This window comes from Chelonia mydas, chromosome 10 (assembly GCF_015237465.2).
Source record: "Chelonia mydas isolate rCheMyd1 chromosome 10, rCheMyd1.pri.v2, whole genome shotgun sequence".
NCBI lineage: Eukaryota > Metazoa > Chordata > Testudines > Cheloniidae > Chelonia > Chelonia mydas.
Genome location: NC_051250.2, coordinates 22,854,426 through 22,879,674, shown reverse-complemented (window position 1 = coordinate 22,879,674; position 25,249 = coordinate 22,854,426). Strand labels below are relative to the sequence as shown.

At 42.1% G+C, this 25,249-nt stretch overlaps 1 protein-coding gene across 4 annotated transcripts in view; it reads right to left on the bottom strand.

Annotated features, from left to right (window-relative positions):
• LOC102932729 overlaps positions 1-25,249 on the bottom strand; it is a 152,358-nt gene that overhangs the window by 40,076 nt on the left and 87,033 nt on the right. For all 4 annotated transcript variants that reach the window (XM_043523560.1, XM_043523559.1, XM_043523561.1 and 1 more), the window contains exons 37-48: positions 23,532-23,749; positions 21,846-22,039; positions 20,492-20,794; positions 17,770-17,999; positions 16,491-16,652; positions 15,489-15,566; positions 12,312-12,668; positions 11,353-11,709; positions 9,893-10,243; positions 7,903-8,034; positions 6,483-6,632; positions 5,543-5,659 (exon numbers count right to left, since the gene is read on the bottom strand). In XM_043523560.1, the coding sequence (XP_043379495.1) occupies positions 5,543-5,659; positions 6,483-6,632; positions 7,903-8,034; positions 9,893-10,243; positions 11,353-11,709; positions 12,312-12,668; positions 15,489-15,566; positions 16,491-16,652; positions 17,770-17,999; positions 20,492-20,794; positions 21,846-22,039; positions 23,532-23,749 (2,649 nt within the window). The remainder of the gene's footprint in view (positions 1-5,542; positions 5,660-6,482; positions 6,633-7,902; positions 8,035-9,892; positions 10,244-11,352; positions 11,710-12,311; positions 12,669-15,488; positions 15,567-16,490; positions 16,653-17,769; positions 18,000-20,491; positions 20,795-21,845; positions 22,040-23,531; positions 23,750-25,249) is intronic.

Sequence of the window (25,249 nt, the reverse complement as noted above, 5' to 3'; positions counted from 1 at the left end):
CTTCAGTTTTTCACAAGACAGAAAGGGAGAAAATAAAGACAAGCGAAAAGTGCTTCACTGAGGAAGGAAACATCAGATGCACAACTGCCAAATGAGGAATAACTGAGTAGGCGGAAGTACTGCTGAAAAGGGATCTGGGTGTTGTAGTGGATCACAAATTGAATATGAATCAACAATGTGATGCAGTGGCAAAAAAGTCAAACATCATTCTGGGGTGTATGGACAGGAGTGTTGTATGTAAGACACAGGAGGAAATTGTCTTCTTCTACTCAGTACTGGTGAGGCCTCACCTGGAGTACTGTATCCAGTTCTGGGCACCACATTTTAGGAAAGATGTGGGCAAGCTGGGGAGAGTCCATAGGAGAGCACCCAAAATGATAAAAGCTTTACAAAACTTGACCTGTGAGAAAAGGTTAAAAAACCCGGGCATGTTTAGTCTTCAGAAAGAAGACTGAGGAGAGATCAGATAACAGTCTTCCAATATCTTAAGGGCTGTTATAAAGAGGACTGGGATCAATTGTTCTCCATGTCCACTGAAGGCTGGGCAAGAAATAATGGGCTTCATGTGCAGCAAGGGAGATTTAGGTTAGATATGGGGAAAATCTTTCCAACTATAAGGGTAGTTAAGCTCTGGAATAGGCCTCCAAGGGAGGTTGTGGAGGTTAAGAACAGGTTGGACAAACACCTGTCATGGATGGCCTAGGTTTACTTGCTCCTGCCTCAGAGCAAGGGGCTGGACTACATGACCTCCCGAGGTCCCTTCTAGCTCCACATTTCTGTGATTCTATGAAAAGGAAAGTGGAGCAGACCCTGAGCAGCTGGGCTCTCAACAAGCTAGAAGCCTCCTTTGCCGCCTGTGGAAGGTATATTGGTCCAGCCTACTCCCTTGGGACTTTCCCCTTTCCCTCCTGGGGAGCAAGGTCAACTTCTGGGCTCTCGTTTCTGAGATTTGGAAGCAAAGAGCAGAGGCCCAGAGCTGCTGGAGCAGCAGTGGAGCTCTGCAGATAGGGTAGGGCCAGCCTAAATTAATTGTTTTTGGGTTAAGAGGTGGGGGGCAGGCAACCTAACTTGACTGAACTGGAAGCAGCCTGAAACCATCCCTGCCCTCTGGAAAATCTCATCCCACAAGAATCCTGGTTTATTTAATTCATATGGTGAGAAAGAGAAGGTTCCTCACCTTGTGCAGTAACTGAGGTTCTTCGAGATGCATGTCCCTATGGGTGCTCCACTTCAGGTGTCGGTGCATCCCGCCGCCGTCTATCGGAGATTTACAGTAGCAGTGTCCGCACGTGCGCAGTAGGTGTCTCGTGGTGCCGTTGGTGCTGCATTCTAGCATGCACACAACCCAATCCCTTCAGTTCCTTCTCTACCGCAGAGTCCTTACTGAGAACTCAGAAGTAAAGGGGAGGAGGGTGAGTAGTGGAGGACCCAGAGGGACACACATCTCGAAGAACCTCAGTTACTGCACAAGGTGAGGAACCTTCTCTTCTTCGCGTGCTGTCCTTATGGGTGCTCCATTTCAGGTGACTGTAGAGCAGTGCCCCATAGAAGGCAAGGAGGGACTTCAGGTTCATTTGAGTCTTAAAGGTAAGTATGGGTAAGCCAACTATGGTGTTAGCCCAGGAGTCTTCAGTAATTGCATAGTGCTCAGTGAATGTGTGGACAGAGGCCACCCTGCAAATCTCTAATATTGAAACATTGTTTAGGAACACTAACAAGGTTGAAACTGAGCATGTAGAATGAGCTCGGATGTGTGCAGGCTGGTTGGTGTTTCGAATACGATAGTATTGTTGAATGCATGTGGAGATCCATTTTGACAGTCTCTGAGTGGAATGCTGGGCATGTTTTAAAATGGAATGCTTGGTAGTAGTAACAAAAAGTCTGGGAGATTTTTGGAAAGGTTTGTTTTTTTCCAAGTAAAAAGCTAATGCACACCTAATGTCCAATGTATGCAAAGTGGTCACTGTTGGAGTCCCATGAGTCTTAGGCTAGAATGTGGGAAGGTGGATTGGTTGATTCATATGAAAGGATGATGTGACCTTTGGTAGAAGTTTTGGGTGTGGTCGTAGCATGACCTTGTCTTTGAAGAATAATGTATAGGGAGGCTCGGCGATGAGAGCCCCTATCTCACTTATACATCTGGCAGAAGTAATAGTGACCAACGAGGCTACTTTCATGGATAGATGAGGAGGGAACAGGTGACTAGTGGTTCAAATGGTGGCCTGGTAAGGCATTTCAATATCAGACTGAGGTCCCAGGCTGGAGTAGGTTGGCGAACCTCTGGGTAAATGTTCTGGAGCCCCGCAAGGATGTGTTTAGTAATGGGGTGTGCGAAGATCGAGGTCCTGTCATTCTCATGATGGAATGCTGTAATGGCCGCAAGATGGACTTTGATCGAGCTCATTGCTAAACCTGAGCATTTCCGCTCCAGTAGGTAATGGTGTAGTGGAGACCGCCAAGTGTTTTTCTTGGCACCAGGAAGAGAATCTCTTCCATTTTTGAAAGTAAGTATTATGCGTGTTCACTTTCCTGTTTAGTAATACGTGTTTGACTTGTTCCGAGCTGGCTAATTCGCCATGATGGAACCATGCAGGAGTCATGCTTGTAGATGAAGTTTCTCTGGATTCGGGTGAAGAGTGTGACCGTTGTCCAGGGACAGCAGGTCCAAGCGGTAAGGGAAAGCTCGAGGGGCGCATATCGCCATGCACAGCAGGTAAGGGTACCATGCTTGTTTGGGTCACGTCGGGACTATCAGGATGACCTTGTCTATACATATCTCATGTATCACACATGAAATTAGGGAATCGGGGGGAATGCATACATGAGTTGTGCATCCCATGTGATAAGGAAGGCGTCCCCCAGTGATCATGGTCTCGTTCCTGCTATCGAGCAGAACATTGCACATTTGTGGTTTGTTGGGGATGTGAACAAGTCAATAAGGGGAGTGCCCCACCGGTGAAATATGGATTACAGGACTCCCCTGTTCATTTCCCATTCGTAGTCCAGAGAGAAGTACCTGCTCAGTATGTCCACCATCAAATTCTGACAGCTGGGAAGGTAGGAGGCCGAAATGTTTATGGTATGGTGTATGCACCAGGTCCACAGTTTCATGGCTTCGATGCATAGTGAGTGTGATTGAGCACCACCTTGACGACTGATACAGGCAGTGTTGTTGGTTATTATGCAGATTGTTTCATTCCTTACATGTGGTAGAAAATGTCTGCAGGCATTGCATACCACACATAACTCTAGTAAACCGATGTGCAAATGAGTCTCCACAGGAGACCATTTGCCTTAAGCCATGCGTTGATGCATGTGGGCTCCCTAGCTTATCAGCGAGCCGTCCGTTATGATTACTACTGATGGGGGTTCCTGTTGGAATGGGATGCCCAGGCATATATTTTCTGGTCTTGTCCACCAGTGTAGAGAGTCCAAGACACAGGGTAGTACTGTAAGTTGTTTGTATAGGCTGGGCTTGCTGGGTATGTATACCAAGCTCAAACAGCGCAGTAGGCCGCGCATAGGGTAGTCTTGCATGTCGTACCACAAACATTGTGACTGCCATGTGTCCTAACAGTTGTCGGACAGTATCAGCTGGAATTTGGGGGCTTACTCTGATTTCCAAGATGAGGTTTGTCAGCGTTATGAATCTGTTCAGAGGTAGGGATGCCTTGGCCTTGATGGCGTTGAGATGTGCCCAGATGAAGTCCAGTTGTTGAACAGGGATTAGAGTAGTTTTTCATTCATTTATCTGTAGCCCTAGATCCCTGAGTAGTGTGATCATCATCTGGACTGTGTCCAGTGCTTCTTGTTGAGTTGAACCTTTGAGAAGGCAATCGTCCAAGTATGGGAAAAACGTTATCCCTTGTTTGCATAGATGTGCCGCTACTACTGCTAGAGTTTTGGAGAAGACAACGCAATGGACAGGCTGAATGGTCATACTCTGTACTGGAAATGGTCGTGTCCTACTGTGAATCGCAGGAATTTCCTGTGAGTGGGGCGTATGGTAATATGGATATAAGCATCTTGGAGGTCGAGGGCAGAAAAACCAGTCATCCTTGGGCATTATTCTTCCAGCTGAGATCCCAGTCACGCTAGGCTCTTGCCTTCGGGTTGCTACAGTGGGTGCATTTTTGTGGTATACGTGCCTCCCTGAGACAATGAGTGCCCATCAGAAATGGGCATTGCTTCACGGCAGGAGCTGCATCACTTAAAGCCTGGGGAGCCACATATCTCTGATGGTTAACCAACCCTGGTGCGGGGAGAGTAAAATCGGAAGAAGTAACAAAAAAAATCTTTAAATAAAACTAACACTAACACTAACGATAACTTTCTAACTCACTCACTTACTATTTAAACTACTATTTCTAAAGGTATGGGAAGAGTGGTGAACACTTCCCCAGAGCTCTGTCTTCAGCCAAGGATGGTTGAGAAGGAACTGGAGGGGTCAGGTCATATGCACACTAGACGCGGCACCAACGGCACCGTGAGATATCTACCGCGCATGCGCGACACTGCTACCGTAAATCTCCAACTGACGGTGCCAGGACACACTGAGACCTGAAGTGGAGCACCTACAGCAACAGCACTCAAAGAAGCAACAACAGATTTATAATCTGCCCATTATGGCATGACATGCAAAACCCAAGTGTTCGACCATTTTTCACGCAGTCAACTGGCTTGTGTCACACACTGGTGGCAGGTTTGAAGACTGCAAGGTATATTTGTATACAGACAACAAATGTCCTAGTACATTAAATGTCACAACTGGTACAACAAATAACTGTTAAAACTTTGCACACTTTGTGATCAGTGCTGGGACTACAACATGTATGCTCATGAGGTAGTGCCCAAGTGTGGGAAATAGCAGAAGGCTCAAAATTAGGTTTTGGAGGACAGGAACAATAGCTGTTCTCTAGGACAGATGGATTAAAGGCAGGGAAGGTTCTCAAGAGCAGCACGGCAGCTGGCTGGGACAGAAACTAAGGAAGGAACAGTAGCCTGGGAGTGGTTATGGAAATAGGAAGGGAAGATGAGTTGGTGGGATGGAGGGAAAGAGATCAGCTCAGATGCTTTAATGTGGAGGCAGGAAAAAGCCAAGAAGTTACCAAGCATAAGATTAAGCAGCTAAAATGTTGGAAACAATCTATGCTACCTGCAGCTCCTGGGGCCTATTTGTCTGTGGTACCAAATTGCTACTCATGCTAATTTAACTTTGTTGAACTGGGACATTAAATAAAGCAGTATTGTACAGCTGCTCTGAAATCTCCAGTGTTGTTGTTTCCTCCAGAAGGGATAATACGGTAATAAAAACAGAAGAAGGAGAGAACAAGAGCAGTACATCAAGATGGAGAAGCATTCCATCATGTTCTAGCAATAATGACTCCTAGTTTTTCATATGTAGTAGCGGCTGCACACAGTAACATCTACAATCCTTTCTTTGCCATTACAGTTCTGTTGTATTCCTTTTGCTTCCCTCATAGCCAGTTACTGTCTGGATGTGTGCCACTTCTGTTACCATACAAACCAAAGGACAACATACCTGCAACTCAATCCTGTCTTCTATTCTCAGTGCCTTCAACGCCTCTATGTTATGTGTGAGCTTGTAGTTAATAGACACATGGTCCAGCTTCCGAATAAAGCTCAATTCTTCTGTAATCTGTTTTGTCAGCACAAAATATGTTATCACCTGTATGTAGTGCATCTTCAGTATAAACTACATAGTGACCAATCATAACTATCATTTCTACTGCATTAGGGAAAACATTTCATAATGGATATCGTAACATTTGTATAGGTTATAAATAGAATGTGGGTTTTGTCATACGTGTTTTTCTAAAAACTGGAGGGAATGTAATAGTGTTGGTGTTGTAATGGTGTTGCACAAAGAAAAGACTCTTAACAAATGAAGAGTTTTGCTACGCCTTTGGAGATGGGCAACCTGGATCATTTCTGACATCAAATGCATTGTTATAAGAGAAAGATTGAAAAAAATGGGGACTGGGTGACCCAGCAGGTTAGGGCCCAACCCAGCACTCATTGAAGTGAATGAGAATCTTTCCATAAATGTAAAGAACATTGGTTTGGGGGCCTTAGGCCTGATTTAAAGCCCACTGTACTCAATGGAAAGACTCCCATTGACTTAATCGGCTTTAGATCAGGCTCTTAATTAGTTATACTTTCTATCTAAGAATATGGATAAATATCCAGGGTGAGTCACAGGGTGAGTCTCGTGAATGGTCTCACGGTATTCTTGAGTGGGCATGTGTCTGTGGTGCAATGACTTTCAAGCCTTCTTTAAGTGTCGCTTGTAAGGCCATGAAAGAGCCCACGCATGGTATATCTTTTAATACATCATCCATAGTTCTAACGAGGCTCCCTCTGTCACCTATTCCAAATGGGGAAAAAATAATGGTCACCAACCAAATCAGCTCGATGTTTCCAACCTTTACTCTGGACAATAGATATGTGGAGACACTTACTTGTTTGCCATCCACACTAAACTGAATGAATCTTTTATAGAGGTCACCATTTTTTTCTGAAGTCACATCCACTAATGTTCTTGCAGGAATGCCAAGGTCAATGGCTCCTTGAATATTATGAGTTATCAGGACATCCAGCTCCTGTTTGTCCTGTTAACAATTTAACAAACACAAAAGTTTAAAATATGATATTCTTCTCAGTGTGTGTAAAGAGCCTAGCCCTTGTGGTTTGTACACAGTTTAAAGGACAACCCAGTGAGTCTAGGTCTCCTCACAATCTGGTGTAAATTAGAAATAATTGTATTGAAGTTAATAGCATTACAGTATTTGTACTCTTCTATCTAACATGATTTTGGTAATTAATTGATCTTTAAATATTCATGGTAAATAGGCCCAATGGCCTTTGATGGGATGTTAGATGGGGTGGGATCTGAGTTACTACAGAAAATTCTTTCCTGGGTATCTGGCTGGTGAATCTTGCCCATATGCTCAGGGTTTAGCTGATCGCCATATTTGATGTCGGGAAGGAATTTTCCTCCAGGGCAGATTGGAAGAGTCCCTGGAGGTTTTTCGCCTTCCTCTGTAGCATGGGGCACGGGTCACTTGCAGGAGGATTCTCTGCACCTTGAAGTCTTTAAACCATGATTTGAGGACTTCAATAGCTCAGACATAGGTAAGAGGTTTTTCACAGGAGTGGATGGGTGAGATTCTGTGGCCTGCGTTGTGCAGGAGGTCGGACTAGATGATCATAATGGTCCCTTCTGACCTTAGTATCTATGAATCTATTAATCTAGTAATATCTGACAACAAGAAAAGCCAACTGGCAAAAGGAAGGCAAGCTGTAACTGCCATACTTTTATTGCGTCATTGAAGAAAGAAATAGAAGATGATTGAACTAGCCACTGCCCTATCAAGTTGCACTGTTAAACACAGAGTTCACTTTATTAATCAGAAACCTTTTACTTCTTCTATTATGTACACTGCTATAGACTTTTATGACTATTAAATGGTATTATAGTAGGAGGAGATATATTGCATCTAGTCTGATGTTAGCTTCTGTTTTGTTGTATTGAGCATGGTACTTACTGTCCAAATATAATAAAAGCCATAATAGTACAATATAAAAACAAACAAATCTTCAAGGAACATAAGCAAGTAATTAAGAAACTTGAGGTGGGCTGTATTATGTTATTCGTAGCATTTGAGTTACTGTACATTAGAGCAGCCAACTGTTCAATTACCTAAATCACATTCTGGACTTTAATGTTGCCTTAAACTATATATTTGTCCATTACTTAACAATTGTTAAAAGACAAAATTGCAGTTTCCCTACCTGTTTTTCCTAGTAATAAAATAGCAGTTTGCAAGTATGAGTCACACTTCACCCCACACTCATTCCAATAATCAGCATAATACTTACGTTAGTGGCTTTTAGTATAAGAAGGCCCTGTAACGTACTTTCATCGACAATTATTAGCATTTGTGAATCTAGGTTCATTCTATCTATCATGATGTAGCCTGATCCATCAATTTTTATTGGTGTTCCAAGCTGCTGCAATAAATAAAATAAACAATCTGCTTGAAAATGACTTGCTGTAACATCTTTTACATTTATGTAACTTTTTTTTCCCCTTAATAAGTGGACTGTGTGGCATCTGGCTGGAAGACTAGTAAATCAGACACCATGATTGTATAGTGCATGGTAAATATCAGAAACCTTTTATAAATAGTAAAGAAAGAGTATACATTGCTTCTTCCTCCTGCCTATTTTAAAATGTTTGCTTATATTTTAATATGTGGTAAATAAATAGAGCACAAGATAATGTGGAAGCCTTTCTTGACTACTATATGTCAGATTCAGTATTGTACTTTGCATTGTTCTGGTGACATAATGCAGCCATAAATTCAGTGAAGCCAAGTTTATGGCTGCTTTGCATGGCAGTGGTGCAAAGCAGCCAGAGCGTCCTGGTAAATCTCGCCCCATTCAGTGATAATGTATTTCCAAAACTTTCCACCTTCACCTGCCAGGTTTTAAAAACTGCCTGCTTTCCTGCCAGCCCTCCATGCGGACTGCCTTGGAGTCAGGGGCAATTCTTTGTTTATTTGTTTTAACTCTGTTTCTCTCTTCTAGCTAAGTTTCTATGAACAAATAAATCATACTTGTTTTTGATGAAGCTGTCCTGAGTCACTGCATTTCATACTAGTCACAAACTTCTGGAGAGGATTCTACAGTTGGACCCAAACATAGCTGTGCCATCTGATTAAATACAGTTCGTGACACAGGGGGTGTTGTAGCTTGTGATCCAGTCTAAAGTGGGGTGAGCTATGGGTTCTATTCTGGGGAAAATGCAGGTAGAGGCCTGTCACTTGGAAGGAGTGCCCACGGACAGATGGGGAAGAGATCACAGTGCAGTTCAAAACAGAACCAGAACACAAACATTTTGGGGGAAAAAACTGAAAACGTCCATGGATTTTTTAGTTTTTAACCAGTCCTTTAACTAACTCATTTCTAACACTACAGTATGTGGCAAGTGTTGGTAAACATTGACTTTTCAAGTGTGTGATTTCTAAGCAACCAGGTTTTTTAATCAATCCATTAGCAATCTCAATTTTCTATAAAGATGCATGAAAATTTCCATACCTTGATATTATCTGATTAAAGTTATATTTACATTTTGTCTCTGCAGGTTGTTTAGATATTTTGTATACAGTCTGGGACATGCTTTTTAGCAGTGCTGAGCAACCGCAACTCCAGCTGAAGCCACTGGGCGTACTCAGGTTTCAGAGTAGCAGCCGTGTTAGTCTGTATCTGCAAAAAGAAAAGGAGGACTTGTGGCACCTTAGAGACTAACAAATTTATTTGAGCTTAAGCTTTCATGAGCTTAGCTTAGCTCATGAAAGCTTATGCTCAAATAAATTTGTTAGTCTCTAAGGTGCCACAAGTCCTCCTTTTCTTTTTGTGCTTACTCAGTACTTCTGAAGATCAGGACCTGAGGTGCTTTAACTGTTGTCCCTTACAAAGTAAATACCAAGATATTTTATAGTAAATATCCACAAACAGTATGGCCAAATTATACAAATCCATTCACTTTGGGATGTAAGTCAGGGCAGAATCTGGCCCTGTGCCTTATGATAGTATTGCTACTGTGTTTTTGGCTGCTAGAGTGGCACATTATTTTTATAAAGGGTTCTTCTTTAAACTTAGAAAGGAGTGTGGAGTCCCTACAGGATTCATTTTTGTTACATTAACATCGTCTAAATTTCTGTATAGCAAAGTCCTGGCTCTGCTCCCACTGACATCGTTAGCTAATCCTCCGTCGACTTCAATAGGAGCAGCACTCAGCCCTGTGTTAGAACTAGCTGCAGCTAGTAACAAGTAAAAGCAGTTATCTTTTTATGCCAGGAAGTACCTGCATTGTTTTGCATTTGTTCTCCATAAGCATTTTCCATTGAAGTTTGTTTTCCACTTGAAGGTCCCCATTGGCTTGAAGTTCACAAGTGCCTGATTTCAATTCTATGTCAATACTATATTTTAACTCTTTTCCTGCCATGATGGACAACTTGTTTTCTCCTGGTATTTCCTTCAGCTGAGGCAGTTCATGCCTGAATTCAATTTCCACTATGACCTTTGGCTGGCACTCTGTTCTCACTTTCAGATGGGCAGACTTGCCATCTGTTTTGAGGGTACAGAGAAGTTCTGCTTGGCAGCCATCCCTCTGAATAGATCCGATGAGCTGTGACTGAACCGGGATATTGAGATCCTATCAAGAGACAAAATCCTTTTGGATTATAAATCCACAATGAGACTCATATTTACTTTTTTCCCCATCAGCTCATGGGACATGAGATGGTCACATTAAAAAATTCAGAGACAAAGCCTGAAGTCTTTATGAAGCCATTTACTCAGGCAAAACTGCCACTGCAGCCATTGAAGTGGGAGTTTTGTCTGAGTAAAGACTGAAAAAGGACTTTGGGGTTTGGTCCCTAGAATTTACAACTTCTTTACAGATAGTATAAAGTCTTTAAATTACAAAAACTCAAACTACCTAGTTCCTCAGTCTAGGAAAGTCTATTGACCATCCCTTATTTAATTCAGACCAGAACCATTTAGAACTTTGAGAATACACTAACCTGCATAAAAACAGGTAACAAGTTTTTGCAAGTGGGATTCTATGCAACCCAATGGGAAAATGGAAAAACAATTTTGCAAAACCAACTGAAATTCCAAAGCCACTTCTGCATGGTTTTCATGGTTCAAAACTGAATATATTTTTTCAAAAGTTTTCAGGAAAAATATTTTAAAGTTTTAATATTTTGAATTTTAGTTTTTCCTCTTTCTGTCACTGAAGGCAACACAGTGAACAGTCGCGATTTTCTGCCTTTTTTCCTTTTGACACCGCATAGCCTTTTAAAAAGAAGTTCATGCTGGAAAAATTAAAGGCAAAAAATGAATAATTAGAAACAACCCCCTAAAAGCCCTGGGAATCATTCTTTCTAATGCATTCAGTGGGGATACAAAGGAAAAAAACAAAAATTTCAAAATTTCTGGTTTCAATGAAAAAAAACTGAACTCTTTTGAAAGAAACAAAAACTTTTGACAACCTCTACTGTAGCATGGCATTCAAACCTTGCCATGGTGACAACGGGCAATAATTTGCATCTAGTTCTATTCTGCAGGGGGCATCTGTCAACATCAGATATCTGTGCAGTTTCCAGTGCCTCAGTCCAGTTCTGTAGTTGAAGACTGAGATCTGCTTACAAAGCAACACAGAGAGGCTTGTGCAACCCACTCTCAGCATACTCTAGCTAAATCTCCATTAGTCCTTCACTTTATTGATCCAGAATCTCTTTTAAAAGCCACCCGGTCTACCTGCAGAAGCAGACATTCCATTTCTGTCTCCAATGTCCATTCAGTTTTATTCTGGGTCTGTAGATCTCCTCTAGCCTTGAGCTTGCATTCACCAGCCTGTAGCAACAAAATGCCTTCAACGGTAGATCCTTTAGCTCCAGAAAGTAGGACGGTGTTTTTGGCAGGCAGCCCTAGGTCACTGAGCTGGGGAACTGAGTGCCTCAACATTCCTTGGAAAGCATGTTTGTGTCCCCAGGAGCTATCTATTTGCACATCAGCTGTTTTGCCATCGCACTGGAGGTTTATTGTTAAGCTACTATTGCAGGTGTTCACAATGAACGAGCCCCAAGTGACTAGAGTCTGAGGTAATCCCACCTTCTGTGACAGAAGAGAAAAGTTGTTTCAAACAAATACGCCACATATTCGTGTAGAAGCAACTGTCCTATTAATCTGATTCTAATTGATTACAAGGCATTTTTCCAACAAGCCTGGGGATGGGACCATTTAAGGCAGCCTGTTCCACAGAAGAATCAGAAATGGCCTCAGGAATAAACAATACGATCAGAAAAACTCTTTAATAAATACTGGCGAGGAAAAGTAAATTTCCAAAATCCTAATCCTAGACAGAAAGGATATGATTTTATTAGAGTCTAGGAGGAAGGAGTTCTTTTAATTACAAAATTGGGATTAAACATTATTTTATGGCAATGACAGTAACATCGGTCACTGTATTACTCCAAGCTCTCAACTTTAAAACATCTGCAAACACTAACTTGCTGCTACTGCAGAACACATTTGATAACCAACCCTGCCTCCCGCACCTCCAGGGCAAGATTCTGCCACCCTGCCATTGAGTAGCTTCTTACTCCAGGAGTAAGAGTGGCCGAGGGTGTTAAATATGGAGGCAGTTCTCTGTGCCCATTCAAAACTTGAAACATAAAGGCTAAAACACTTTATAGAAAAGCAGATTGGATAATTACCTGAAGGGTGACACACGTATTCATCAGAGTAACTGTCCATTCTGTATCTGTTTCATTGATTGCCGGTCTCACTTCTCCATCTGCTTTGAAAGTGCACTGTCCAAGGACGATATCCAGCAGGCCCTTATACTTGTCTCCTCTTAGTGCTGACACTTTCAGTTGGTTCTCTTTGGCTATGCCCAGAGACTGAAGCTGAGGCAAGGAATGCTTGAAGCCAATCTCCACTCTGTGCTGGAGGCCACCGGTGGCATGGAGGTGCAAGTGGATGAAGGCATCATCAGAAGAAACATGTCCAATGAAGTTGGCCGTAGAGTTGCTGGTGAACACTGACCCATTAAGTGAAACTCTTGCTGGCATCTAAAATAGAGAAGAACTGTAGTGCCGATTTTGTTGCCATGTTACACTGCATGTTGTTTTAAAAGGGCCCTTGTGTGAGTGAAGAATTCTCATCTGGGAGCATTTCATACCCACTTTGCACAGATATAAATGACTACACAAGTGGAGAATCTGGCCCAGAGTCTTTATACTGAGTTTTCCCCTCACTTTCTTCATAATACTAATAAAATCAGACTGGAGTTAGCTCTAGCAATTTGGGGAGCTTGATATGGCTAGCTGCAACCAACCGGCTGAATTCTGACCTCAAACAGGGTCAGTTTCCCATTGACTTCAGTGAGAATTTGCCCAGTGTTAGTGGGGATTAGATGCACAGAAGTGAGGTTAGAATTAAACTATATTTGTCTGTTGTGCCCTATGGAGCATCAGTGGGAGCCTCTGTTAGCCACAGGCATCTCTCCCTTTCTCATGCCAACTTTAATATCCTGTACGAGTTGCTTGCTGTAAGCATATTTTTAATTAAATGTTCAGAAAGTGTTAGAATATAAGGAACATCTTTCCAAAACAGTTCGAATCTTGCAGGTGTCTTCCCAAGCAAACTACCAAATAGGGGGAAAAAAAATAGAGTTTGTACGAGAAAATTAAAATGCTGTGAATTGCACTGGCAACACAGCTATATCGGGAGCAGAACAATTGCAACTCTGTTCATCTTGGCTAATGTGTTCAGATGAAAAACCTTGGGATATTTGGTATCTGTCTCTTTGAACTTGCTGCCACCATTGAAATAACTGGTCTAAACTAATAACTGCTATCGTCAAACAACAAATACATGATTTGTCAAACCCCAGCCCAGTTACAATACGTCATCATGGCTATTCAAAGATTCAGTAACTAAAAGGTCTCTTTCAGTTTTGCTTTTTTTTAAAAATAGTCCTATTTCTGCAACCCTTGAATTTATGTAATCTAAAAAACTTACATGCTGATTTGGAGGGAGAGCCATAAACAGTCTCCCTCTGTGGGTCTTTGGCTTTAGCATCTAATTGCTAACCATCCCTAAGTGACCAAATGTAAAACTTCATTTTCGGAGCAATCACATTAGGGGTGTGGATGTGTGGCGGAGGGGGACAGCTAACAGGTGAAAAGGCTAGGACACAAAATAAAAATAAATCTTTGCTAATGGATATTGCTTACTGGCATAATCATATGACTATACACCTCTGTTGCAACCACGTGTTATGCCATGAACTTAAACTGTAACTTGTGTTCTGATTGCTCCATCGTGCATGATGTAAGGGCAATGCACTGTAATTATGCAAATTTTCATTTCTGCTGAGAAAGACAACAGAATGAAAGGACTGAATGCCTCTGTGTGACTGAGACCAGGGCTGGAACACCGGGCATTCTTTCAGCACAGCCGTTAGCAGCTTTTTCATCTGATCAGTTTCAATGTTGTATAGATCCTCAGACACACTCCCTCTCTCTCGCCCTAATTCCTTTCCTAGTACACCAAAAGCTTCTCTCTGCTACCTTTTGGGAGATCACTGTAGCCACAGCACTATTACCAGGGAGTGATAAAGTCAATGCGTTGATAAGCCAGCTAAGTGGTAGTGTCAATGAAAGAGAACCTTCCTTTGAATCTCCTGCCCTGCTCAGAATGGCAGAGGTTTCTTATCTGAATAACACTGCTAGAAATCTAGTTACAGGACTTTACACATGCACATTTGGCTCTCTTGAGCTATTACAGCCTCTTTCTAGGATAGCTCTCCTTCTGTCATGTGCCTTCTCTGTGGGGTGGGAAGAGGATGAAGAGCAGTGTTAGATAACCCTGAAGGGCAGTTCACACTACAATCAGTTTCATTAGGTTCTTTGCCTTTTTCAGAAATGTTCATGGCATAAAAAGGGATGAACAGGGAATTTGGGGTAATCCAAACAATGAGATGAGTCCTCTTACATGAGGCTTAAAACCTTCTCTTTTATCATTGGTCCAAGTGCCACTGCTTGGGGGGGGAGGGAAATTACTGATTCCGATCCAGCTCAGAATAGAAGTGGGGAAAGGTAAAATGGGTAACAAACTGATATGTTTTTAAGGTTTATCATCTTGTGATTTAACAAAGACACAGACTCTTTATTGGACCAATACAATCAGTAAGTTCACCAATCTGTATTTTCTCTTTCACTCCCCCCACTTTTGCTCCTAGATCCAATTAATTGCAGATAGGTTGTTCAATAACAGAAGAGCTCTGCTCATGTTGAAGTAGTTTTTATTCCTTTTCACTTCTAGTTTACAGAAACGGTTGGTTTTTTGGACTTCATCCAGTAACATCCATGAGACTCTTTTGCTTTTGCATGCTCCCTATGTTTTATGATGCCACTGGACTTTTTTCCAGGCATGACCACTTGCATTGAGTTTTGATTTTAAATAATGCAACTTGTCTGTTGAATGATGCTCAGATATCACCTTTGAAACTGCACCTGTCTGGTCTGTAAACCCCTTGTCCCCGCTATCGGCTTTACACTAGGTGTGTATGGATGTACCAAGGATGCAAATGTATACCACTGGAATATAAATTGTGTTGATGCTTCTAACTCAGAATAAGTCTCCCATCCAGCTGTGGCAAGACTGAACATTGACATGTGCATGTCCAGTGTTTGTTTAACAAGTGCTTTGACCTGCATGTCCCATATGCTATTAAAGGAGTGAAGATACTTGAAAGTGTGTACAAAACCTCTTGTTAACTCAGATCCATTTCTGTCCCTACAACAACCTCCAATACTTACTCTGTGGGAACTAGGCCTTAAAACAGTACATTGTTGGTGGCAGAGTTCTGAGAACAAAACTTGTACCTCAAATAAACGGCTTGCAACCTCTCCACTGCAATGACCAGAAAGCTGATTAGTGGTAGATTTTCCATTGCAATTGACCTGCAGGCATATCAGCATAATATATTAATAAAAAAATAAGAGTAAATCAGACTAAATACTGAGCAGATGCTCAAATGAGTAAGTTAAGAAATTGCTTTTTAGGAGAAAGAATAAGGAGACATAAAAATACCAGCCTAAGTTGAGAACGATAGGTCTGGCTCAAGTAGATAAGTAGCAGGTCAGCTCTGAGGCTAAAACTTGTCTTTAAACTGACCCCACTGGGCTAGAACATTTATAGGAGAGAGGAGAATGTCCTCAGACAGCAGGCAAAGTTTATTTACTGAACATAGTGTGAGAACCATTCTTTAAAAAAATCTATTGACCACACTGTGGATTTGATTTTGCCATGGTATTGCGGTATTTCCTATGTTTAAAATGAAAATGACACAGTAAATGTAATTATCACCAGAATAAATACGAATGTGTTTAATGCCACCTGCTGTACCATGGAACACATTTTCAAGTGATATAGATTTTAAGCTCTACGGGGCAGGGGCTGTGCCTGCACAGTGTCTAGCATCTTCTGGCCATTACTGCAAATCTCAATAATGAACAGTAATAACAGCTGGACCCACAAAAACCAAACCTGCCTCATCTGTAAAATCCCATATTAGAACATGAGTTACTAGGCACCTGGCTACCCGATAATGATGTAAATGTGCTAATGGGTCTGCATTTTGTATTTTGGTGGGTTCAACCATTGTGTCTTGCTTTGAAAAATTAGTCCCATATGTCCTGCAGTGCTTAAAAGAACAATGGGATTTTGAATGACGTTCAGTCTTTTCATGCTGGTCTTGTTTGGGAAAAGGTCTCCCCCTTTTGACCCACTAGCTCTCTTCTTCACAAGATTTAAACCTGAGAAACAGAGCATGAAGGACAGTGAGATATATCACATATACCCCAGGCAAGGGTTTTCCTGCTGACCTGTACCACTGGTGGGACAATGTTAAGCAGTCCTCCCAGGTCATGGTGGAATGAAAGGGCAATTTCCACAGTACTGCTGGTGCTTTTCTTCTCCACTCCCACCTTGAAGTGTTCCTTCTCCACCCTGGTTGTTACCCCGGCAGCTATCTTCTTGCTGAAGTTCTGACCAGAAGAGAAACCAAATTGTGAGAAAAAACAAACAGCAACAAAATAGTAGCAGCTGGCAAACATGGAGGAGTTATTTCCACAGGCTCTGAAGCCAACAGCCCCCTGCAGCGAGAGCACCGTTCAGAATCATGATGAAAGGCACATGCTCAGGCTTGCTCAGCCTGCCTTTGTCTCCGAGATGGACTCTTCATGTCGTGCTAGATCCTGCAAGGTGCAACTTCCTCAGCTCCTTTGGACCCCAATGTGAGTGCAGAGAACTCAGCACCGTGAAGGACCAGGTCCCAACAGCTTGGCCGATTACAACAACGATATTACCAGTAAGTGACTGAAAAAGCAATTGCACAGAGTCCTCTGGAGCAGGGGACTTTGTTAATTTTACTAGTGTTCCTTTCCATAGAATCTGAGTTCATCACTGACAGGAATGATCTTAGCCTGGAAACACATCTGAGTGGTAGGGAAAGTACTTTGCACCTCAGTCTCTCCATTTGTATAACAGGGGTTGAAGAGGTTGTGCTTTGCTCGCACAGAAAGTCTATGGCAGAGGATTGTGCTTAACCACAACACCGGGTGGAAATAACACAGGAGAAGAGGGAAAGCCCATGCTGATCAACAGCTTTGAAGGAAAGGGACATGAAGTTCAGCTCTTTAGAACAGATGTGAAAGGGAAATTGTCAAGGTTGGTTACACCAGTGTTAGATCCATCAGTAGTGCTTTGGTTTGTGAGCGCTCTCCTGACAGCAGCCTGTGTGCTGCACCATCCCTCTAGGCTCTGCCTACCTGCTTCGTTTTTCTGTGCAATCAGGCTACACAAATGGACAAGATTCTGCTCTTGTACAACAGACCACTAACTTAAATCCAGAATTTAACATAGTGTATTTAGTTTAAATCCAGTCCAGATTTCAGATGATTGATGTAAAGTGTGACTAAAAGCTGTGCAGAAATCTTTCTTCAATACAGCAATTCAGCACACACATATGTAGGGATCTACTCTGCCACCACTAAATGCAGCTACCTCTGGAGCGAAACATAGCATTTGATTAACAGCCCACAGGAACAATCTACAATTGTTTCACATGGTTCTGCCTGAGACTGAACTAATCACTCTTCTTACCTGGTAATAGCAGGCACCTTCTACAGTAAAAGGGATCCCGTGTTTCTTTAGCTTTGTGATGTTGTGCTTCAAACTTGCAGTTAGTTGGGATTTAGGAGATTCTAAGGACAGTCTCTCAACTCCAAATGCAGCAGCAATCCTTTCACTGCCACTCTGTAAGTCTATAGTAACAGTGTGGTTGGCAATGACATGGTCATACATGGCAGTGATAGTGCCATCCATAGGAAATCCTGTTGACAGATAGAGCCAAATCAGAACAAATGATGCACAATGCTGCAAAGAAGCATTCAAGGAATTTTCAGTACCATTGAGTGGCAATTATCTATAAAACTTTATAAACAGAAAAATTGATCATTTCTATCACTTTTCAAAATAATAGCCTAGCTTTTTCTAACATTACTATAGATCAGTGAGATGCCCCTCTGCCATGTACATTGTCCAAACTGGACAGTCTCTACGTAAAAGAAGAAATGGATGCAAATCAGACGTCAAGAATTATAACATTCAAAAACCAGTCAAAGAACACTTCAGTCTCTCTGGTCACTCGTTTACAGACCTAAAAGTTGCAATATTACAACAAAAGGACTTCAAAAACAGACTCCAATGAGAGACTGCTGAATTGGAATTAATTTGCAAACTGGATACAATTATCTTAGACTTGAATAAAGACTGGGAGTGGATGGGTCATTACACTAAGTAAAACTATTTCCCCATGTTTATTCCCCCCTGCCCCATCCACTGTTCCTCAGATGTTCTTGTCAACTGCTGGAAATGGCCCACCTTGATTATCTCTACAGAAGGTTCCCCCCCACACACACACACTCTCCTGCTGGTAATAGCTCACCTTACCTGATCACTCTCCTTACAGTAAAAAGAAAAGGAGTACTTGTGGTACCTTAGAGACTAACAAATTTATTTGAGCATAAGCTTTCGTGAACTACAGCTCACTTCATCGGATGCATTCAGTGGAAAATACAGTGGGGAGATTTATATAGACAGAGAACATGAAACAATGGGTGTTATCATACACACTGTAAGGAGAGTGATCACTTAAGATGAGCTAATACCAGCAGGAGAGCGGGGGTGGGGGTGGGGGGTGGGAGACAGCCCCCCAACCTGAAGCAAATACTCACCAGCAACCACACACCACACAACAAAAACACTAACCCATGAACCTATCCTTGCAACAAAGCCCGTTGCCAACTGTGTCCACATATCTATTCAGGGGACACCATCATAGGGCCTAATCACATCAGCCACACCATCAGAGGCTCGTTCACCTGCACATCTACCAATGGGATATATGCCATCATGTGCCAGCAATGCCTCTCTGCCGTGTACATTGGTCAAACCGGACAGTCTCTACGTAAAAGAATAAATGGACACAAATCAGATGTCAAGAATTATAACATTCATAAACCAGTCGGAGAACACTTCAATCTCTCTGGTCACTCGATTACAGACCTAAAAGTTGCAATATTACAACAAAAGGACTTCAAAAACAGACTCCAACAAGAGACTGCTGAATTGGAATTAATTTGCAAACTGGATACAATTAACTTAGGCTTGAATAGAGACTGGGAGTGGATGGGTCATTACACAAAGTAAAACTATTTCCTCATGTTTATTCCCCCCCCCCCCCCTGTTCCTCAGACGTTCTTGTCAACTGCTGGAAATGGCCCACCTTGATTATCACTAGAAATCACCCCCCCACCCCCCACCGTCCTGCTGGTATTAGGTCATCTTAAGTGATCACTCTCCTTACAGTGTGTATGATAACACCCATTGTTTCATGTTCTCTGTGTATATAAATCTCCCCACTGTATTTTCCACTGAATGCATCCGATGAAATGAGCTGTAGCTCACGAAAGCTTATGCTCAAATAAATTTGTTAGTCTCTAAGGTGCCACAGACTAACACGGCTGCTACTCTGAAAGTTTCTACTATGTATTCCTAATATGGACTGATGGGAATGAAACCCCCTATAGTGTTACAGGATTAACAAGGGTAAATTTAAAGATATTACTTGGATTTTGAATGTATTTTTGGAAACCAAGGGATCATCTTTCCTAAATAAAGGGGTGAATGATTCTTAACTCTCCTGTTCTTTATAGTCTTTGAGAATCTATACCTGGGGCCTTGGTGGGACATTCAAAAGAATTCTGCATGATAGGAGTATGTTGTGTGTAGCTCCACCATACTGCTATTAGAAATTTTCAAAAAACAAAAACAAAACAACCAAACCAGACTATTCAAGAGCAGAGGGCTAGGTGCATTCAGCCAGCAGGGAGCTATCAAAACCTACATACCAGAAAAGGCTAAAACATTTGTTTTCATTCAGCAAATGGATGCTTATTCCTATTCCACAAAGTGGTTCATTCAAAGACAATTGGAGTTTTACAAGAAATAATTCTGACTTGTCCCAAGGGAAAACATGTACAAAAATGTGGCTTAGAGCAATGGATGGACATGCATTAAGCAGGGATATATAGAAGAGTTTAAATGGCTCTCATAGGTCTTGCATCCATTCTGTTGCATTTTCTTAAGAATATCAATAAGAAGGTTGCTGAAGTTAAGGAGATGGGGCAAATTTGGCCCTAGAGTAAGTGCAACCCCACTGACTCTAGATTGTATGAGCTTGCACTCACTTACACTGAGCTTAAATTCATGTTTACCATGTTTTGTTACACACCAATTTGATTGAGGCGTAATTTTTTCATACCTGCATTTTTTAAAGAGTTGATGTTATGTATGAGAGTCCCAGTGATTCCTCTGTGTTCCTGACTCATAACGTTGGAAACATCTACATAGAGAGCTTGCTCATCCACCTGGAAACTAGCTAGACCCCTTTTGATCCCTTTATTGAGCTCCAGGTGTCCTTTTAACTTTGCTTCCATTGGGATTGCCTGGCTGCTGTTCTGAGTCAATGTGAAAGTGATATTGTGCAGGCTGATATTCCCAAATACATTTCTGTTCCTGAGATTCAGCCCATACAGTGCCTTGTTGATCATCACACTAATGTTACCTGTAAGGGTCAGAAACAATAATTGCACAGAGCCCTTTGGGTTGGGAAATTGACACAAGAGGAGAAAAAATAATCAGATTTGTCAAACATGAACAGTAACCCTTTAATTTAATATAGACAGGAATTAAATGCATTTCCATTAGCTGTCTTAAATTATTTAGCTCATTCCAGTTAGGGAATCTGCTTACTGAAAGAGAGAGACAGCAATTAGTCAGCTAGTGGAAATACCTTTTGATGAGAGCACATTACATTATAATAGTATTTCTGAGGCAATTGGTATTCGCATTAGGTTTCTTCTTAAAAAGTTGTGTGATATTTAAGACCCAAACTGTGCTTTTCAAGGCCCTGGACTGAGTAAGATGCACCATCCAGGGAAACTTGGCGAGGGATTGTGACACTGGAAGCACACGGTGCCCCAGAGGCACATTGTTCTACTCCAGTGCATGGTGTGGGATGGGACAGCCCCCATGTGCACAGTCCCTCCCGGAGCGCTGCAGCGCACGTGTCAGCAACTCCTCCATTGCACTCCACAGACCCAGCCCAGAAAGGGACGGAGCTATGGGCCAGCATCCCCCTGTATTTTCTGTAGAGATGGTTGGGAAATGTTATTGCTCCAGGGGAACAATGGCAATGAAGAAAAACTTGGTTCATTTTCCCCAAATTTTCTTCAAAATGTTTTGGGGTTTTGTCAAAAAATGAAACCTTGAAAACCCCAAAATTTCATTTTAAGCCTGAAAGAGTTTAAAATGTTTTCCAATGAAAACATATACATTTTCAATCAAAATAGAAACATTTTAATGAATTTTGTTTATTGCCAATTTCCACTAAAAGAACCCAATTTTGATCTCTACCCAGTGGACAGCTGTTCACATCACAAGAAACCACCACTATAAATACTAAATTTATACTTTCTGTTCTCGGCTGCTAGTAGGTTTTAAATGCACCAAGACACCACAGTGGAGGATGTCTTATACTCGAAAAATAATAAATCTCCTTTGGTAGCCGCATTCTTAACTATCCTCTTACAGCAAAGCACATAGTGAGGAAGTACCTTCATGAATGTTGTTCTTGCGCTTTAGAGATCCATTCAGAGAAAAGAGCTGTGGTATGACCTTCAAGCCTCCAATGTTGTGTTGGACTTTCCCATTCAGGGACAGGACAAGACCAACTTTCTGCTCCATGGCTCCCACAAAATCTAGATGAAGCCTGTTCTCATTTAGCTTCAGCTCAGAAGACAACAGAAGTCTAAGAGGGAAAGAAACAAACACAAGTAGCTTGCGCACCATTATCAATAAAGATTTGTTATCAGTGTTCAATATTTAACGTCACTCTATCTCCGTTAATGTAGGGCAAAACTAACCCTCCATTTTGCAAAATGACTGTCTAGTGTATATTCTGCGCTTATGCTAGACAAGTGTAGAACATGGAAAAAGAAATCCATGAAACAGGTCAGAGAACAATTTTTTCTTCACTTAAATTTTGATGACCATAAACACACCAAAGCTTCCTTCTTATTATTTTCATTTGCTTAGAGGAGATTTCACTGCTTCTCACTAGAGAAAAGAATTCTAGAGGTTACCCTCAACAGGTCAAATTTTAAACAAGACTTCAAGGCTGCTCCTATTTATGTACACACATATCTGTGTGGGCAATAGAGCCTGTTTGGCATCCCGCTATTGGTTGACTGCTCACCACACCCCTCCCAATGCTCAAGAGACTCTTTGTCCGAAAATGAACACACAAGCTCAAACTGGGACCCAATGTACTCAAAGAACTTTTAAAATCTACTCTGGAGTAAATTTTAAAATCTCGTAAAACTAGGTAATTATACCAGCATGGCCTAGTGGATAAAGAGAAAAAGGACTTGCCGTGTCTGATTCAGAGTGCCCAGGCACACGCACATCCTGCGTTGGAGCACCCATGAGAACATATACTCAAAGTAGTAATTTTGCAACATTTTCCTCCCCTGCCCCAATGAAATTTTGCACAAAATACTTGGATTTTTGTAAAAATTTAAAGCCTCTTTCAGTGGATAATTTTCCATTTGAGAGGTTGAAAAAAGAAACTGCTGGAGGAGTGAGAGGTGGTGCTGGTGCCAGTGCCCTTTAAAACAGTGTTTCTCAATGTTTTTGATAGCAGGGACTGTCTTGCCACCTTCTTCAATTGTGTCAGGGAGATCTCAGCAACCGGCAGTGGTCCATGGACCAGTTCTTGAGAAACACTGCTCTAAAAGAGACCTGGCCTAATGGATTAAATCTAGGGCTTGGAGGTAGACAAGCTAGAGTGCTAATTCCACAACTGCCCCTGAAGGTCCTTCACAGAACTTTTCAGATTATTGGTTAATCATGATGCCTCCCACAATCCCCTTAGCGTAGCTGGTAAATATCCATTCTGCTTCATCTGACAGAGGACAAAAAATGAGAAACACAACTGATAACCTAACATGAAGAACTAATTTACTCACAGGGAATCTCTCCTGTTCTCTCCATTATCTATGAACAATGATCTAAGAAAGCAACCAGTAGAGAGAGAGTTAGAAGATTATTTTAGTGTTTCAAAAAATTAAAAAGCAAAATACTCAAGTAGCTAGGAGAGTGCACGGAACATTGCCCCCTCAATGGCTTTCTGCCCATGTCAGAAGGCAAACTGCCATGCTTAAAAGAGAAGCTCAGATTGATCAGGGAAGACGCTTCAGAACTCCTGTTAAGGAAGGTTATTATTATACGGTTTTCTTTACCTTGATGGAGATACTTTGCCCATTAGCTGCAGCTGTACAGACTCTGGTTCTGTCAAAATTGCCTGATGCAGGAGAGCACTCACTCCAATAATCCTGCTGTTCTTTCTGGTCTCCTTGCTCATATCAACCTCCAGCAGCACTAGATCCTTTCCACTGGAATGAAGGTAAAGTGATCCATTGAGACTGTTCTCACCATAACTCTTAACAGCTGCATGGGCCTACACACAGGGGAAAATGAGAACAAGACATCTGTTGCATTAGGAAACTCAGATGACACATGACAAAACAATGCGATGTCACATTCAGCAACCCTACTGCTGAGAGCAATGTACAGGACGAGGGTCTCAGAAATCCCTTGTTAAAATCTGACAAACAGTACTAAAAGGAAGGCTGGAGTGATTTCCCTGTCTCTGATGAAGTCATCCTCTCTGGACACTGCTAAATCATTATCCACGGAGCTCAGAAAAAAATACTTCAGAGCAACAATTGGTTTTGCCTTTGGCATATACTGAATAGTTTTTTTCAATACAATTTTCCACTGAAGGATAGTACAAAATCTTCATCAACACAACCATTTCAAGTTACACAAGCTGGATACCGGGCTAGATCAGCAGTGCACTCGGGACATTTTTGAGGAACCAAATATAAATATCTCTAGTGAGGTGCACTTAACAGAAGTTTGTTTGCCAGGTGCTATCACTTACTTCCTTGGTTATGCAAAAGCATTTTTGCTTAAATGGGAAAATGAATAGATTCCCTAACTACTCACTCCACTGTTTTAGTCATACAATCCTGGTATGAGAGATTTATTACAGGCTAGAGGGGAGCCCCAGATCAAAATATTGGTAGTATTTCATTGGCAACAGTGAATTTAAATGACAGAAGTTAGAAGGAAGAGATCTGTTGGATCATTTAGTCCATTCCCCTGTCAGAACAGGATAAGGGTACTAGAAGAGGTAGGAGAGAATGACTTGATAAGAGATTACATATGATCTTAGCCAGGGAATTATTGCCATGTCAAAGCTTTACATACTTATGTGAACTTATTGTACATCTGCTTGCAATTAGAACAAAGCATTGTTTTTTAAAAGAAAAGTCCCCTTCCCCCATGTTCTAGGGAATTTGGCTGCATTACTGTATTTGCATGATATGATACTAGCATATTTATTGCTTTAAGGAGAAACTTGTTCAGTGTAAGGCAGGAGAGCCTTTTGGCAAGATAAGCACATGCACTGCTTTGGAATTACCATATGGCCAGCTGTGAGCTGGAGCCGGTTTGCACCAGTTTGCTGAAACCGGTTGTTAAATTTAGAAGCCCTTTTAGAACCGGCTGTTCCGCGAGGGACACCCAGTTCTAAAAGGGCTTCTCAATTTAACCGGCCAAAAGTGGCACCTTAGGTGCCGACTCCATGGGTGCTCCAGCCCCATGTTGTGTTATGGGGCCGGGCGCAGGGTGGGGAGCTGCCGGTGGGTGCTCTGCACCCACCAAATTTTCTCTGTGGGTGCTCCAGCCCCGGAGCACCCAGGGAGTCAGCGCCTAAGGCATCACTTTTGATGTGATCAGTGGGGGAGCAGCCTCTCCCCCTGCTCCCCCCTAGCTATGCTCCCCCACCCCTAGGAGCCAGAGGGACCTGCCAGATGCTTCCTGGGAGCTGCCCCAGGTAAGCACCTCTGGGACTCCCCACCTCGCCCCCCGGCAGGTCCCTCTGGCTCTTAGG